The sequence below is a fragment of the Protopterus annectens genome, chromosome 15.part0 (genome assembly GCF_019279795.1).
Source record: "Protopterus annectens isolate FY-2018-M chromosome 15.part0, PAN1.0, whole genome shotgun sequence".
Classification (NCBI taxonomy): Eukaryota; Metazoa; Chordata; order Ceratodontiformes; family Protopteridae; genus Protopterus; species Protopterus annectens.
In genome coordinates, this window is record NC_056749.1 from 244,375,987 (window position 1) to 244,394,213 (window position 18,227).

Here is an 18,227-nt window from a genome sequence, read left to right on the forward strand (position 1 = left end):
CAGGCTATGACCTGAATCACTGTCTTACCCATTGTTAGTTGTATCTGAAGTATCTCAGATGCATTATCCTGGGGTACTAGTCTGGAGGTGTGCAAATCTTTTACATATATGGAAACACCACCGCCTTTGGAGCTTCTGGCCATGTTCTGGGACCAAAAGGTGTGGAATGAGTTGTAGTCTGGAAGGATGGAGATGCTTTCTAATGCTTTAAACCAGGTCTCTATTACAGCACAAATGTCAGCGTTCTCCATTTTGAGGGGCGCTTTGAGCGAGTGCATCTTGAGATTTAGACTTTTAGCGCTGAGCAGCATGACCCTCGGATTGCATTTGTAGCTGTTACGGTGGAATTATGGTCTTTGGAACACCGCCTAAAAAAGGCACTGTAGGGGTAGCAAGAGTCTTAGCCAGTACTCGGAATCCCAGGGGTGACACATGCAGGCCATCTCTGCAAAACATCAAGGCCTGTCAGTCATGTCATCCCATGCAGACGGTTACTTGATCCCCTTAGAATGACACCAGGAGCATAGCCAGTTGTTGAAGTCAGTCATTTTCTGTTTGTACTGCGGTATCCTTCTGGGTGATGGTAGGATACTGCTCAGGGCTAGGGTCATACCTGCCTGGGCCACATAATCCGAGAGCTCCTCCATGTCTCTTCATGTAGTCCAGGGAGGTGCATCTCAGGTCATTCACACCCACATGAACAATGACTGAGTCATACATGTACTTGTGGAGTGACCTGAGTGCATGTGGTATGTGGTGGATCCTGGCATCTGATAGACAACTGACTGTTACCTTCTCCTTATTCAGCATAGTGAGTGGGACATCTGTGTGCCTCACTGTTGAGTCTCCTATGATTAGTGTATAGGGCAAAGTGTTTTGAATTAAGGACTCAGGTTGAGGGGCACACTGTGGAGGTGTGCTGTGTGTCCTGTGTGGTTGGTGCTGTGTAGTGGTGGTTGAGTGCGTTTCTGCCTTGGAGGTCTCTGCTGTTTGGGTAAATTTCTATTGAGAGCCTCCGCGAAGGTGTGTGTGTGATTTATGTTTCTGTATGTGAGCTGTGATGGTGGGTGTTCTGGAGGGCTGTGTGTTCTATGTGGTGTGGTGCAGGTGTTGATCTCCTCTTGACCAGCTAGTCCTGTCTTTGCTGGAGAGTGCATAGCTTCCAGTTTGGTGATATATGTGTATCTGTCACAAGTCTGAGTGTTGGGAGGTAAGAGGAGAGGGTTGTCTGTGTACATGAGGCAGTTGCCAAGTGCACCAGGATAGCATGAGAAAGCACAAGAAGCTGCCTTGTAAACATGACAGGAGGGGTGGTCATAACTACTAAGTACTGGTGCTGTTGCTGTGTAGAACTAGTCCTGATAGCACCTAGGTGTGCTATAATAATTGCTACAAAAGCCTGATGAAGTGCAGAGCGGTTAAGTGATTAGAAGTGCAAGAGAGAAGAGAGATAGCAAGATGTAAGGGAATATTTGAAGAGCAGACTTTCTGGCACCGGTAATAGTTTGCCTCAGCTCAGCGCCGCTGCATGGAGCTTAAAGGGATGGAAAAACTACCCAAACGGACAATAAACTACAATTTCTGGGCCAGAAACCACTCCTCTTGTGGCAGATAGGCTACCTAGAGCTTACCACTCCCACTGATAAGCTAGAAGGCTTCCTTCCAACACAGAAAGGCCTGGGGGGGGGGACTCAGAAACTTCCAAACAGTCTAGGATACAGCAACTCTGTATCTGGACTACACTAGCTACAGGAAAGGCAGGAAACAAGGGAAAGAACAAACTTAAGACTACTATTACAGGAAAATAAGCTAAAAATGCAGTAAATACAGTTCAAAATGTAGTGCAAACTAGCACACTTGAGTGTGTAAAAGTCCAACGAAACAAGCCACCACTCAGCCGGATAAAATACAAAGATTTATTGTTAAGCAACACACTCCTGCTTTTCGTCCTGCTCCAATCGCAAAACTTCTTCAGACAAGTTAATCACAAACTACAATGCTTATAAATACTTGTTAATCAAGCAATCAAATCTGTTAATTAAGTTAAGCTGCAAAGTAATAAATCAAGGAACAGTTTATCACTTTTGTGAAATTATATAAAAACTCCAGCATACAAAAACATATAAAACCATATAATCAGTTTATACTTCTCCTACTAAACATCTACTTTAAAATGTATATAAATGTGTGTATACTTTATTTCTAAATAAAATCCTAAAGTTTTAAAAATAATTAAACATTAAAATTATTTTACAACTAAAATTCTCCATCTAGTTGTAGGTCAACCAGTGAAAGGCAGTAGTTGTACTATAGGCAATAGTAAAAACTATTTAATTATGCTCTTAAGCCTCAAAATAAACTTAATCGATAGTCATTGAGGCCAGGAAAACTACTTGCATCTAAGCGTAATTGCCAAAATATCTCTAACTTTTCTAGTAGTAATGAAGATGGACCTCCCCTCGCATTAGCCGGCACCATGTCTATCCCTTTAAAACTAAACTCATGTTCAGGATAGGTATCTATATGTTTGACCAAGGCATTCTCGCATTTGTGTTGCATTAATAAAAACAAGGCAGGGCCTAATGCTGTATAAATCCATCCTCCCAACCATAGCTTTGGGAATCTACCCACATGTAATGACTGCAACAGTGAAACACGAAGAACATAGTACAGTTGTGTACACTTACCATAAATGTAGATGTTCGAGTGTATTCACTGTTGCAGTCCTGGTTACCCACCGAAACCTGCCAGCAGATTACCCTGAATGTAATGACTGCAACAGTGAATACACTCGAACATCTACATTTATGGTAAGAGTACACAGCTGTACTTTACTACCCAGTTAACTAACCTATTTATAGAAAGACTAACCAATGGAGAAATATTCAAAGTTACTTTACTACATACTTCTGATGCTGTGACATATTAGTACAAATGTGGTCTTGACTGTCATCTCATTTGTATGCTTTTTTCAAGTCGCATAATGCCTGTCAGTGAAAGCCAGAAGTAATGCAGAATGCAATATTAAGAGGCTTTGAAATACCGCACTTGGCTACCTACTTTTACACTATTATGTCATTTCTCCTCTGAGATTGCTTAATGAAAGTTTTCAAGAAATTTTAATCAAAATATCAAGAGCAGAATCCATGTAGGACTACCATTCTTATTTCAAGAATTTTGGTGCATATTTGCTATTCCTGATTTTGACACCAGCTCACTACCTTTCACAACACACACAGTTTAGGTCATAATAGATACCCATTAGACAAATAGTCACCTTGTGTTCTGATATGTAAATTATTTTTATATGTTCCAGATGTTGGGCCTCATAAAGCACCCTGACCTGAAGTCATATACCAACCCATAATGAAAATGGACTTGGAATGTAATTTGATAGGCTGGCATATCCATATATGTGTGTTAGCCTATGAGTGGTGCCTTTCATTAGAGTCTGTATCCCTAAAACAGTTTTAACTTTTTTTTTAATGTTTAAAACTTACTTTCAGGGACAAATGTTGACCGTGCCAGTGGTGTAACAAGTAGCACACTCGCAGTGGTGTTGTATTCCTACACCAGGTAGATTGATTACTGACACTGTAGTGCAGTGTAAGGGGGGGTGCTGCAGTCCTTGGTGGGTCATTTTTCAGATGAGATGTTAAACCGAGGCCCTATCTGCTAGAGTTGGTGGTAGCTCAGATGGATGTAAAAGATAGCAAGGCACCTATTGAAAAGACTTGGGATCCTTTTATATACGAAAAAAGAACTCCTGTTTACAACATATTTACAAATTATACAAATATTGTTCATATATTTTCCTTACAATCATACTATATTTTCATCCCTGTCAGACCCCAACTACTTCCAGAACTACCATCTTATTTCACTTGATATCGTTGCTAAAGTCCATTTCCCATTAAACGTAATTTCATTTATTCTTTCATTCCATATAACCCATTTGATATAGTCCATTTCTTTTAACATTTTCTATACTTCTTTTCTTATATCCATATTTAATTGTATCCATGTTTATTTTATCCACTTTTATATCTTTGAAAAAATGTTTACATAGTTTCCCCATAACTTTTTTACTCTTTTACATTTCAAAAGCACAGGGTCAGTAGTTTTTTCTTATTGACAATGTAAACTTATTCTATCACTTTTCTTTTTATAGGGCATATTTCCTTTTACTGGTAATTTGTCTCTTTACCAGTCTCCACAAAAAATCTTAACATTGTATTTTCTGATTATACCATTTGCTTTTTATTTTTATAGCTTTAATTTTTTCATATGTTAGGTTTTTCAATGGTTTTACATAGTAATGTTTTATCATTACACTCTGTCATATTTTCTTTCTTTTTCTAGATCATCTGTTTTTATTTTCAATAAAAATCTTTTGTCTTGGTAACATTTTATTTCTTCGTTCATACACACTTTTTCTCTTCTACGCTTTTATACCATACCCCAAACTTTATTGTACTTATTTTATTAACCTCTCACCTTTCTCATTTGTCAGCAGCATGTAGCACTTGATTAATTAACTCTAAACCTCCTTCCTCTTTATTTACATACAAAGCTCCTATTTTTCACTGGGTTTAATCTAGAACCCTATATAAACGACAAAATATTTGCAGTCATTCATTTTCAAATACTGTTGGCAACATAAATGTACATGCTAAGTATGCTGTTTTTCCCTTCAGTACTGAATTTGTCAAATAAGCTTTTGTTCCTGAATGATTTGTATTTTCTCCAGAAAAGGCTGGTTTGTTTTATTTCTTCTGTTTTTTTTTCTTTTTCCCATGGAATTCTATCTACATCTTCACTACTACCCATCGTATTTCCCTTTTTATAAACCACGTCCAGATTCCTATTATTTCCTTTTTTACAAATAATATTCCCATTTCCAAATCTTTTATGCATGATTTTAAGTTTTGCCTCACTTACTACGTTCCTATCATATCCTCTCTCAATAAACATTGTTTCTGTCTCCAACATTTCTTTGTTAAAAATATTGTCATTGCTACACAATTTATCAATCCTTAAAAATTCATTATATGACAGTACTGAGATTAAATGACGTGGATGGCAACTATTCCCAAAAAGAACTCATCTGCTCTCTCTCCTTCTTTATGCCTCTGCCATTTTCACCAACCTGAAAAAAAAATCTATCAAAACTAGAAGTCTGCTATAATATTGCTAAATTTGCCACAAATTCCCCATTTAGATCCCATCACTGTAGTGTCTTACACCAACTACACTGGCTTGAATTACCCAATCTCCTAACATGCACTCAACTTACAGTGGCCTATGGAATAATATACCAACCAGAAAAATGTTCAGCACTCTGCAGCCTAATTCGATCACTAACAAAAGACAACTGAGGTCTTCCAGTAAATGGTCTATTAGACATCGCTAAAGCAAGCATTTACTATGGTGATACTCTCTCTTCAAATAAAATTGCTAGAACCTGGAACTCTGTCCCCTAGAACATAACCAACTATCCCTAACCCTTCACAATTTAAAACACTTCTCAAAACCCACTTAACTCATGTCTATGTACCTGTCTAACCCCTGGATAAACAATGCCCCACTTCACAGGACCATACCCTGTTGTATAGTCACTTGGCAGCATACTTGAAAGAAATCTTGTAAATATTACTGTCTGTAAATAATGCCCTAACAATACGTATTGTCTTCTACTTTGTTTACAATATGAATGTCTCTTCAGAATAACTTGTATTTCTTTGATTTTGCAGTTACTGTATAAACTATGCTAACAAATCTTTAGTCTGTTTCAATAACTTAACAAGTTAATTCTTTGTAAAAGTTTCTTATTGTTAATTACTTGGTCATATTAATTTGTAGCTGTTGAAGCCTTTCTCCCCAGGCATCCACTGAAAAAGGGCAATTGGTCAACATACATACTTATTTATGTAGGCATGTATGTTGTTTGAACCCAGGAATGGTTTACTGAGGGTTTGGGAAACCAGTATCTCTTTCAAGGTATACTCTCATTCCTCAAAGAAGTAACCAGGATCTGTTAAACCACTGGACTCGGCACAACAAGATTGGTCATAATAAGCTTAGGTGGACATGGATCCAGCCTGCATGTTAATCTCAAGCTAGAGAACAGATAAGAACACCAACCAAGACTTGTTTAATAGGAATGGAGGACAAGCTGTGCCACCCTTGGGGTCAGCTCGAAGAAGTGTGGACCTAATGGAGGCTTTTTCTGAATGAAAAATAGAGAAGGAGACTTCCATTTGGAACTTGATAAAGCTCTTTTGGTTGTCAGACAGACTGGCTGCATAGTTTTCACCTGGAAAAGTGCAGTTCATTTATTAAGCTGACAAAGACAATTCCCTAGACAGGAATTCTATTTTTTTTTTTTGTGGAAAGTCTACACTTGTTAGAATATTGTTCACCAAGTTCAGTCTTGACGTTCCATTATCTAGCTCGTCACCAGAAATACTCCAACCTCTATCCAGTTGTGTTCATAATACAAAGAGCAGTATCAAACCATGATTTGCTCCTCATAGTAGAGATGGGACATACATATCCTGGGGTCAGCAAGTTCAAAGTTTGAGATAGAAACTGAAAGAGCACATTAGAAAAGAGGTCATCATTAACATGGTTAATATTACAGACTTTCCTTGGTTCAAGGTCTGGGGGATTGTGGCTAGGTAGAACCATTCCAAAATGGACCAGGAAGTGATGATTCCATAAAACTGGTTCCACTACCATGGCTGTCAGAGCCATTAGAATGACCAAATTCAGTGTATACCCGTGTTTTCGTTGCATAGGTAAAAACCTGAGCAAACCAGAAACCTATTGTAATACAATTAAATTTGTAGGCAGAGACTCCATTTCATTGTTGACTTGGACTTTGGGTGAATAGTACACTGTTGTGTTGGGTGATAAAGCAGAGGAAGTGAGGAATTGTTGAACTCCTGAAGGAATGTCCTCACACTACCTGGTGGACTGTAGATGAGAAAACTACAGTTTGCTTTGGCAGCAAGGACATGTTGAAAGGTGTTGATCTCATTAAGTGTCCACCCATAGTATCTTAAGTTTCTTATTGCTGTAAACTACAACACACTACGGTCCTACCCCTGCCTGGGCAATGTATAACAGACACAAGGTGAAATATTGCAGCTAGGTGAAGACCATAATTCTTATTCGTCGACATTTTGGTTAAAAAGTCAAGGTCAGCATCTCGCAACAAGTCAGAAATATTGCTTGTTATATTGAACTTGCATTAGAATACTAGGCCTTAACAGGGGTCAAAGGAAAGTGGGCCCTTGCCCATAATAGTTCACTAGTACCCTTGTTACTGTAAGGAAGCAAGCACTCTGACAGTTGCCCACAGGGAAGTTGCATCAAGACCTCTGCCCAGGGAAGTCTGCTAGTAGCCTAATATGTCAGCTCCAGTGCTTGTACAGTTGGTAGAGACTACTGCAAAGATGGAAAAAAAACTGAGAAGCAGCCATTTTATATGGTGTAAAGGGACATGGGGCCAATAACAGTGATACACTGTTACACAGAGCCATGGTAATAATCCAGTAAAAAATATAATATTCATAAAAGAATACACTAACAACAGCATGGTGTGATTGATCCCTAAAAGCCCATATAAACAAATAGTACTGGTCATCTTGTATTATCTTAGTAGCCTCTAACAGCTCATAGTTGCTCTTCTGTGTCCAAAGCAGCTCAGAGCTGCCCTATGTTGCCTAAAGCAGTCCATAGCTGTTTTATGTAACCTTTAGTATACATTAGCTTAATGACTCTGCACAGTCCATTGTCACAGTGGTAACTTAACTTAAACCTACTATTCTTATTCCAAATAGGAAGTGTATGTCTATTGACTAAACTTAAGTGACATCATTGACTTCAGGTAGTTAGTCTTTGTAATACTCGGTTAAATTCTCCAAATCTCTGAACTTTATTGGAAGGTTAACTTGTTTCCTTCTTTTACTGGTCTCATAGCACTCTGTACTCTTAGGCCTTATGTTCACAGATAAACTATATTTCTTGGGTTGAGTAAAAGTTCATGAACAGAAATGGAAATATTTAACTAACATGGAGGTCTCCCTCACAGAAAGCACAGATTGTGAGCAACACACACCTTCACAGCATTATATATTAACACACACACAAACAAACATGTCTTGTGGTGAAGCTGTAAAAAAGAAATCCTTGCCAAAGCTTCTTTGATGCAAGAAGATTAGGTGTCTGAGAAAATCTAATGCTCTATCACCTTCTGGCACACAATAGAGTTGCCAAGATTTAAATATTGTAAAAACTAAAAATATTCTAGTGATCAGTGCCTCTGTAGACAGACGCTGATTCTCCACTCACTGTGCTAGACAAAGATGGGGTGATTGTGGTACCTGAAAGAGAACTAAGTCTCTGATATTTCAAGGGGTGTTAAAACCCTCATGCTTAATGTGTTGATCAGTGTTGGAGTAACAACTCTGAGCACAAAATCCTGAGGGATATGCAGAGAGACGTATCAGAATTTTCCAGGCGTACGAAAATGCAGGCTATACTCTGGTTGTGAGTGCAAATTCTCCTTTTCCAAGAATGATGCCTAGTTACAAAGAAAAAAATAATTAGATTCAACAATTGGCTAAAGTAGTTGGTGTCATTATAGGTGGATTCGGTGCGTGTCTGCATGGGATAAGATGATTAACAGTTCCTACTTGCTTTGCAAAGGATGGCCAGCACTTCTCATTCTTAGGCTTCTGCACATTTGCTAAGGCCTTTGCTGCCCTTATAATGCCTTTTATAGGCAGAATCCAGTTAATTGACATACCTTTATAACTAACTCTTCACATCGAAAACAGGATCACATTACTAGACATCTCAACAAACTGCCAGACCCTGTAGCCCTTTTGCAATTGGAACACATCCATATATGTATAATTACTGAAACTTAAAAAGTTTATAAAGCACTCCCTCCATACTTGGGTTTTGTACATCATATGCCATCAGGCCCAGTGGCGACAGTGATGGTGTTTGCATAACTCCAGATGGATTCCAAAAGATCCATAAACTCAACTTTATTGAGCTCTAAATCACACACTAAACAAGATCAATGTTAGTTCATAGCCTATTGTAGGGCACTCTTAATATCCCCTGAAAATCATGTAAATTTTTAAATTATCTTTGGAGACATTAACTACCCCGCAGACTAGAATAACTATACCTCCAGTGTAGGCTGTGCCCAAAAGTTCTTGGGTCTAATAAACAAAAACTCCCTGGACCAGACTGTTAGCAATCCCACCAGAGGACATGATTTGGTATCATCAGGCACTATTCTCTTGGTATCTTCTTCCTTGGCTATGTCAGATAGTAAACTAGTAACTTAACAGTCTCAAGCATCCTAAACCCACTGAAACCATTATCTTGGAATTCAAAGATTTTAAACATACTGATCTCTGCAAATTCTATAATGACTTTTCAGAATTCACTTACAGGAGTATCACCACAGGTGTTGCTGTAGTAGGTAGCTTTACCAAGAAGTTGTCCACCTAGGAAAATATGTAGAACGGGCAGTCCCATCCAGATCTAAATATAATGAGAAATTTAAAAACTACTGCCCCCTCCCCCAGAAGGCCAACAAAGTAAATATATCCTACAGTAAAACATTTCCTTAAACTATACAGTAGAATGATGTATTCATTATATAAAGGATAATCAGGAATTTAACTAAAACTGAAAAATGCTATCAAGTCTACTAAAGCAGCACATGAACTTAGTTTAGCATTTGAAGCTATGGACAATTAAGAACAATGTGGAGAGAGCAAGTTTATTGCACTGTGCCTTCTCCAACTTTGGAATAGTCTTTCCCCCTGAAAATTAAGCAGTGTGATGCTTAATATTTCTTCAGGCAGGACCTGCATGATTGTATGGGAATTCATAAGTTCACCCCAGGCTTGACTGGCCTCCTCGAGAGAGAGAGAAAAGTATGCACTAAGGGTTGGCACTGGCAAGGCATCAATGGTTGCAAGACTTGGCTGTCGTATATTTGCTATGATCCTAAATATAGACAAACAAGACTCTATCATTAGACCAAATATCAAATGTGGAGACTTCCAAGATGGCTGCACATTGAGTAACAGCTTAATTTCAGCTCTCCCAATGTGAGAACAGAAACTCAGAAGAGAAAGACAGTAAACTCATAATTTTGGGTAAATTTCAGTAACTGGCTAGTAAGTGCACTGTCTGGATGCCAGCAAAAAAGAAATTCAGAGAACATGAAAGAAAATTGATCACCATAGGTGAGGAGAAAAAGTGCTGACTGGGAAGAATTCTGCAGCTGTTCAGCAAAAAGCAGTGCAAGCTGCAGCTTTGGTATAAGACATGACTTTATAGTAACCTAGAGAAAAAAATAAGTCAAATGTACTCGGAGCTGATTAAAATAAATGAAAGCACTGATGGGAGTGCATCAACACAAATAAAATGCTGGAAAAAAATGAAAGTAGCTTTAAACAGTTATTCAGATGAGGTGATAACATTACAAAAATCAGAGGTCAAAATGAAGAAAAGACTGGCTGAATATGAGACTGCTCAAGAAATGTTTTAAAAAAATAGAATTAGAGGATAGAGCACATTGGGAAAACCTGAGATTTTTCTGCTGTACCAGTGAAGTTGGAAGGAACGGACTGTATTAATTTTATGAAAGCATAAATAAACAGCTGGACTGGTACTCCACAGCAGTTGTTAATTGAAAGGGCACATTTTGTGTATGCTCCAGTCCTGGCCATGCAATCCTGCCAGCAAAAAACTGGCTGAAGAACAAATTACTAAAAGTGGGAGGCAGTCGAGTGTTTGTGGAAAATGATTACTCACTCTACACCAGGCAGAAGACGAGTAAATTTATTCCAGTAATCAGGGAATGATGAGAAGCAGGTATGAGATTCAAATTGGTGTACCCAGCTATCTTCAAAATATTCTTTCAGAGGGACAAATACATTTTTGATGCAGAAAATGCTTAGGAGGAAATACAGAAGTATGTCTAACAAAAAGTGAGCTATGAGACAGAAGGAGATTCTGCTTCTTGTTCTTCTGGTAGTAGACCACAGAGAGACTGTACTAATGAAACATTTTCTAATGTTTTAACAGAAAATACTTCAGAGACAGAAAAAAGCACAAGAGTTAACTAGAAGAACCAATGGTACTTTGGAAAGGAAGCGGAGAATGGATTTGGAAGTTGACGATATACAGGAATAAAACCCGCAACTCGGAAATTGACAAATTAATGTTTTGTAATCCCACATTTATATTTGTGAAACCTGACAGAAGAAGAAAACCTGGAAATATTGGACTTTTTTTGATTTTTGTTAAATTTGCAGGGGACTCAAAAACATATGCCCTGCTTCACGTCATTAATGTTTGGAGGAACACTTAGGAGAAGGGAAGAGAAATGAAAGAATAAACTAAGTAAAACAACATTTTGTTCTTAACTTGCACTATAAAGGTACTACTGTTTTTTTTCAGTTAAGTGTAATGGGGATACAAATGTAAACAAGTGCCCCTGTTTTCTTCCTTTTCTCTTTCTCCTTGTTCAATTTTAAGAAATTTAGGCACTGCAATGTAAAAAAAAAAAAAAAAAAAGTAAATGTCTGATCAAAAGAGTATGATACAAGAAAAAAAGTATGTACTTTTTCTTATTCTTGCATAAGTGAATTACTGGATTAAATCCCTTGGCTTGATCTAGTAACCAATTTTAAGAGAAAGCGAATTAAAAAAAAAACAAAAAAAATGAATATTGAATATAGTAAAGCTTTCCACTAGCAAATAAATAAGTAAGTGCTTGTAGAAGTAACTCTATTTGTTTCTCGTGTCTCCATGGAGACAATCTGAATGCTTCTTTCTTTCAGTGACTAGGAGATAAATGTTTTCTAAAAGTATTCAAGAGTTTCCCATTCTGTGAGAGCAATGAAGATGAGACAAAACCAGACAGCACTTGGCAGAAACATAAGCTATACCATGTGTGGCTGTCAGTTTGAGACAATTGTTCCTATTAGGAGGGTAAAACTTCAATATTTGAAGATGTACATAGTTTTTTTTTTGTGTGTTTAGTATTAAGTTAATAGGTTTTAGGCGTGCATTGGAGATGTATTTGTTTTGTTGGAGAACTTTCCGTAAAACAGAAAGTTTTGTAAGATGTGACATAGGCTCAAATGAATATGATAAGAAACTGTATAAAAATCAACCTGTCAAAGATTAGTGTATGAATGTAACAAAAAAGCTGGAACAAGACACTTAAGAAAAAAAGCTTTTACAAATAAAAGGTGGGAATAATAACTTTTTAATATAATGTTTTATATAATATTTTTAACTGTTAATGGTCTTGCAGGTAAATACAAAAGAAAGTCATGAAGTATATTAAAAATGTAGAGTGCAAATAGCTATGCTACTGGAGACTCGCATGTTCAATTCTTTCCAAAAGTATTTGATCAAGAAAGGTTTTCAGGATAGTTATTCAGTGCAATATGTTGGACAAAGTAAAGGACGAGTACTTACATTAATTACAAGAGGATCTCCAGCAGTGAAAGAACAGGATGAAAAAGGTAATAATGGTAGAGTTGTAGTACTAAGGAGCTACTGGCAAGGAAGGAGGATTATACTGGCATGTATTTAAATTCCACCTAAAATTGCTATAATGGAGGTTAAGAAATTTCAGGGAGAAATAATCAGTCTTCAGCAGGGAATATTACTTGTAGCAGTGAATATATGCCAGGGGGCAGAAGGGAAAATATAAAAAAAGGGCAGATTCATGAAGAAATGTATGAAAATATTTGGCATGGAAATGTGAGTTCAGTAGTAGGAGTTTGGAGTGAATTTACATATTATTCTGCAAGATACAAAAACTGGGCTAGGCTAGAAAGAACGTTTTGATAAGCATCCAATAACCATTTCAGATCCCGCACCAATAACAACTAAAAGAAGTGGGGCAATGAAATAAAAAATGAGACATTGGCACTTTCCCACCTATGTATTGAAAAGAGAGGAATTTAAGGAATGGGTAGTGGAAATAATTTGGGAGTTATTAGAGAAGATAGAAATTGCTCTGAAAATGTAGCTAGGGAGTGGGAGAAAATTAAAGTGGAGTTTAAAAATAAGGTGGAAATAAAATAGAGATATGGCCAAGACGTAATAAGAATTATTCAGAGGGACTGACAGATGTTAAAGTATTGCAGAACAGGGGGAAACTTGGTTAACTTGTGTTTTAGAAATGTATAAAAGCATCATTGTAGTTGTCCATCCACATACGATAGTCTGCTGGGTAGAAACGAAAATGCTGTTGTTTTAAAGTCTATGCGTTTATGTGAGTGTTTTTATTTTTTATTAAAACTGCTTCAACTGGATCTGTGTTGTTGGTGATATCTTTCCTGAGTACCTTGGACTTGGTTTTAGTGAAATTGTGGTGCTTGTGCCGTTTTTTTATGAAGAACAGGGGGAATCTTACAGAACAAGAGGAACAATTGCAGAATGTTAAGCAGAAATGAATATGTATAAGTTTAGAAAGATTAAGCAACTGTTTATTGATAGTAACGCCAGAGCACAAACTTTTAGTGCAATGACTTGGGCAACAAAAAGTAGAAAGGGTCGTCGCCAAGCTTAGGGAGCCTTTAACAAGGAAGATAACAAGGGATTCTGTAGAGGTACTAGAAATATTTCGGAAATTTTATGAAAGTCTGTATAAAGCAGATAAATATGGAAATCAAGAAACGGTACAAATGGAAATGTTTATGTAAGAATTAAATATGCCAAGTTTAGAGGTAGATGAGGCTCAATTGCTAATGGGATAGGAGGAGATAAGATAAAAGTGGTGTTGTATAATCAATCCAAAGAAATTTATCCAGGAATAGTACATGGCATTCCTGTGGAAGGTTGGAAACTAGGAGGGGAAAAACTGATAAAGATCTGGAAGTTTTTTTAACAATATTTTTAAGAGGAGGAGAAGCACCAATATCCTAGAAGAAAGCAGTGGTGGCTGTAATACCTAAAGAGGGTAAAAAACCATCAAATCCAGCTTCATACAAGCTCATTTCAATCTTAAAACATGATTATAGTGTTTGTCTATAATAGCTAAAAGAATAGCAAAGGTGATGCCAAAATTAATAGATATTACTCGTGGTTTTGTGGTGGGGAGACTAACATTTTGACAACATTAAAAGAACATTGATGATCCAGAGGGAAGCTGAATGTGAGAAAATACCACTGTTGATGCTGAGAAAGTATTTGTAGACTAAGCTGGGAGTTTATGAGCAGGGTGATGGAAGCATTTTCATTTTCTGATAAAAATTATAAGGTTGATTAGGAGAATAAATGAGGGATTAGAGGTGAAATTTAAAGGGTGGTTTCTTCTCAGATAATGTCTGTTTGAGCAATGGAACCAGGCAGGGGTGTCCTCCTTCCCCTTTGTTATTAGGACTATATTTGGAACCATTGGCAAAGAAAATAAGAGACTCAGAAATGTAAGGATGTATTTGGTATGGTAGTCCAGAAAAGCGCTCTCTATTGCAGATGATATTTTATACGTGATAAAACCAGAAAAGGACATTTCAGTGTTGTGGAACATTTTGAGGCAGTTTCAAATCTTATTGTGATATAAAATTAATGAAGCTAAAACAAAGACAATAGCTGTAAATTATGTACCCACACAAACTGGTTCAGCAATATCCATATTTATGGGGACCTGATAAAATGAAGTACTTAGTCTGGATTAAGAAAGATTCTGGTGTGACACGTAAGGATATGTAGGAAGAGACTAAATAAAAGATAATACAAAAACTGAGAAATTGGAAGCTCTGTTATATGGATATGGATAGCAAGATATAAGCAGTTAAAATATTTAGTCCTTTTAGTTTTATACATAGGTCAGGCATATTTTTATCAACCATGGAGTACTCGCAGATGGCAATTAATAAAGAGCCAAAGGATTTTATCTGGTAGGGGAAGACGGCAAGAGTCAAGTGGGATAAGGTGAATCTTCCAATTGAACAAGGCAGTTTGTGAATACCCAGTTTGAAGGGGTATTTCAGAGCTACACAGTTAAGGCTCCTATACATAGCATAAGCAAAAATCCATAATTCACAGTGGAAAGGGATGATGATGAAGCAGGAAGGATGTTCAAGAAACAAGAAGAGACTAGGATTTTGGATGCACACCCTTAATGTGAATAACAATAACAATATGGAATACTATGTTCATAAAGTAGCAGAAAGTATTCTAAGATGGAATGGAGAAAGTCTGCCAATAGAGTTGACTGCAATTAGGGATGCAGACAACAGGCAAGAGGGAGTGCTCGAAGCTATTGGAGAAAACTGGCAAAAGAACCAAGGTATTGGGAGCAAATAATTAGAGAGGGAAAGCTAATAGAATGGGAAGAGGCCAAGAATTTATTTGGACTGCAGGCTACAGATTGCCTTCCCTTTTAAGGATTGATATTAGAGTATAGGCAAAGAGAAAGAAATGGGGGTGGTCATAAGTGAAAGACTAGTACTTGTAGAGTTTTTAGTAGAATCTAGAACAGAAGCTGCTGTTAAAAAGGAGTAATTAATAGAGCATACAAAATATATATAGCAACTATAAGAATCAATCAGAGGAGGTTAGAAAAGATTGGGAAGAGAAATTGGATAATCAGTTCATAAAGAAACGATGGGTTGATATATGTATGTCTCTCAAATATGCAACAAAATCTAGAAGATTTAGGAACTTTGCTTGGAAGTATTTACATAGCTATTTTATACCCCAAGTAAACTCCAAATAATTTTTCCTCCGGTAGACAGCAAATGTTGGAGGTGTGATGGGGAAGAAAGAGGTAATTGGGAATATATTTTCTGGGAGTGTAGTGAGTTGGCAGATTTTAAAGATTCCCTGCAGACTGCTCTGTCAGAGATACTGGGCGAGCAAATTGGTGTAACTAAGGAAATTATTTTTTTGAGTTGGGACACAGGATCTGAACTGGCTAGACATGGTAAGGTCTTATTAAGTTTAATTCTGGTGTCTGCCAAAAAAGCAATTACTAGAAAATGGTAATCAAAGTCTAAACCAACTGTATTTGAAGTATTGAATATTGTAACAGAGATAAAACAATGGAATCTGGATCTTTCGAAAAGGGAAGGAACAAATTACATTGAAATAAAGGGAAATTGGGGGATCAGTATATGCAGAATAATGTTTTGGAGGAGGAGTGAGGTTTAGGGGAAGAAATTAATTGAGCAGTTTATGTAATAGGTTCATAGGTGTGTACTATGCTAATGGCCCTGGAGCCTTTACAAGCCTAGCCCATAGGATTACCCTGGCATCGTGCCACCCAACCTTAGTTCCCATTGCCTCTGTCGAGTAGAGCCACTGGACTGATCCCCGGGATGAATTTTCTGTTTCCATCCACTCATCAAGATTTTCTTGAAGAGGGCCAGTGAGATGCTCTGTCTGACATGTAAGGGACGTCTATTCCATAGCATGGGCAGTGTCTGGGTTATGAACCTGTCCCTCCAGCTTGTTCTGTTGATTGTGGTATTGAGGTTGAGGTCTCTGGAGCATGTGGTGCGGAGGGATTGGGATTTCTTTAGATGTAGCATTTCTAAAAGAGCTGGATCAGACATGGATTTGTAAGTCAAGCAGAGATTGCCTCCAAGTAGGCTATATGAGACAGAGAATAATTGGAGTTTTTTGAGTCTGTCCATATAGGACGACTATATATTGGACTGATGATAATTATAAAAATGTATGTGATGTATAATATATGTAACTGGAAACATGTTTGATAATTGTTTGTGTTTTTTCTTATTTTAATGTATATTTGTCTATGTCTTTGGTGATTTAAAAAAAAAAGATGATGATTATTATGCTAGGAAGGTTAACCAAATAATGTATTTCTTTTTCAGTTCCTGTATGAACAAGATGGTGTCTATATCCATTCTTCTTCAGAAAGAACAGATGAATATAATTCTCTCAACCCTGGAGTATTGCGTATTCTTGATAAGGTAACTGTATATTAATGCTGTAGATATAGTGAAGAAGATGGTGTTTATCAAGTATGCTTTGCTTTGTGTTTAAAAGTGGATTGTGTTCCTTTACATTATATTTCCTTAACAGCAGAAGACAATAAGCCCATTTAGTCTGTATTTTTAATTAAAGGCTGCTGTCTACCTACCGCCTCCTTAATCTTTTTCAACCTGTCCCATATCCTATTGAATTTCTCTTTGGGTTTCCCCCCCACCACCACTTCCAGTAGTTTAGGGGACCATAACATTCTATGTGAAAAAATTACTTTTGGAGATCTAGGGAGTAGCTAGTCCCTAGTCTGCTGTCTCTGCTGCCACCCCCCATGTCCTTCCTGTTCAAAATGACTTCCAGTTCACATCTCCCTGACTTGATCCTTTGCATCAACATCTTGCTCCCCTTTCTGCCTTGGCTATAACATTCTATGTGAAAAAGTTACTTTTGGAGATCTAGGGAGTAGTCCCCAGTCTGCTGTCTCTGCTGCCACCCCCCCATGTCCTTCCTGTTCAAAATGACTTCCAATTCACATCTCCCTGACTTGATCCTTTGCATCAACATCTTGCTCCCCTTTCTGCCCTGGGTTCAGATTTGAAGACCTCCCAAGTCTGTTCTTATCAATCTCATAGACTACTCTGGTAGCTTTCTTTTGGATTCATTCCAGTAGCCTGACAATTCTGTTCCTTGCGTGGTCTTCAGACCTGGATGCAACAGTCAATGTCTGGGTTGATCAAGGCTCTGTAGAGTGGAAGTGCCACCTCCCTGCCTTTGGAAGTCTGTCTGCCTGAGCCCCCCCCGTATTCCTCCTGCTACCACCACTGCCTCCTCAGTCTGGACCTGTGATAGAACCCAGGTCTGCTCAGCACTGCCATAGCTCTTTTCTGCTCTGTTATTGACTGCACTTCTTTCCTTTTCAGGAGACACTGGCACATTGGGTGTTGTGGCACAAGTGCGGTACTTTTCATTTGTTTGTATTGGACTTTAACACTTCTCTCCATTTTATTAGCCTTTCCAAATCCTTTGCAAGACTTTCCTCTTTCCAGCACTGTTGTGAGTCTGTCTTCTCATAACCAGCAAAGAGGCTAATCATTTTCTCCATTCCCTCAGACTTGCCTGAGGCAAATATTAATAAGCACTGGACTCAACACAGACCCATGTGGGTATTCTTCCAATTGCACTTCAAATTCCTGACCCTTTCCATTTTTCCA

General features: G+C 37.7%; 1 protein-coding gene across 1 annotated transcript in view; it reads left to right on the top strand.

Moving 5' to 3' along the window:
* TBC1D15 (TBC1 domain family member 15) overlaps positions 1 to 18,227 on the top strand; it is a 2,197,436-nt gene that overhangs the window by 80,233 nt on the left and 2,098,976 nt on the right. The window contains exon 3 of the mRNA XM_044057253.1: positions 16,905 to 17,003. Within this exon, the coding sequence (XP_043913188.1) occupies positions 16,905 to 17,003 (99 nt within the window). The remainder of the gene's footprint in view (positions 1 to 16,904; positions 17,004 to 18,227) is intronic.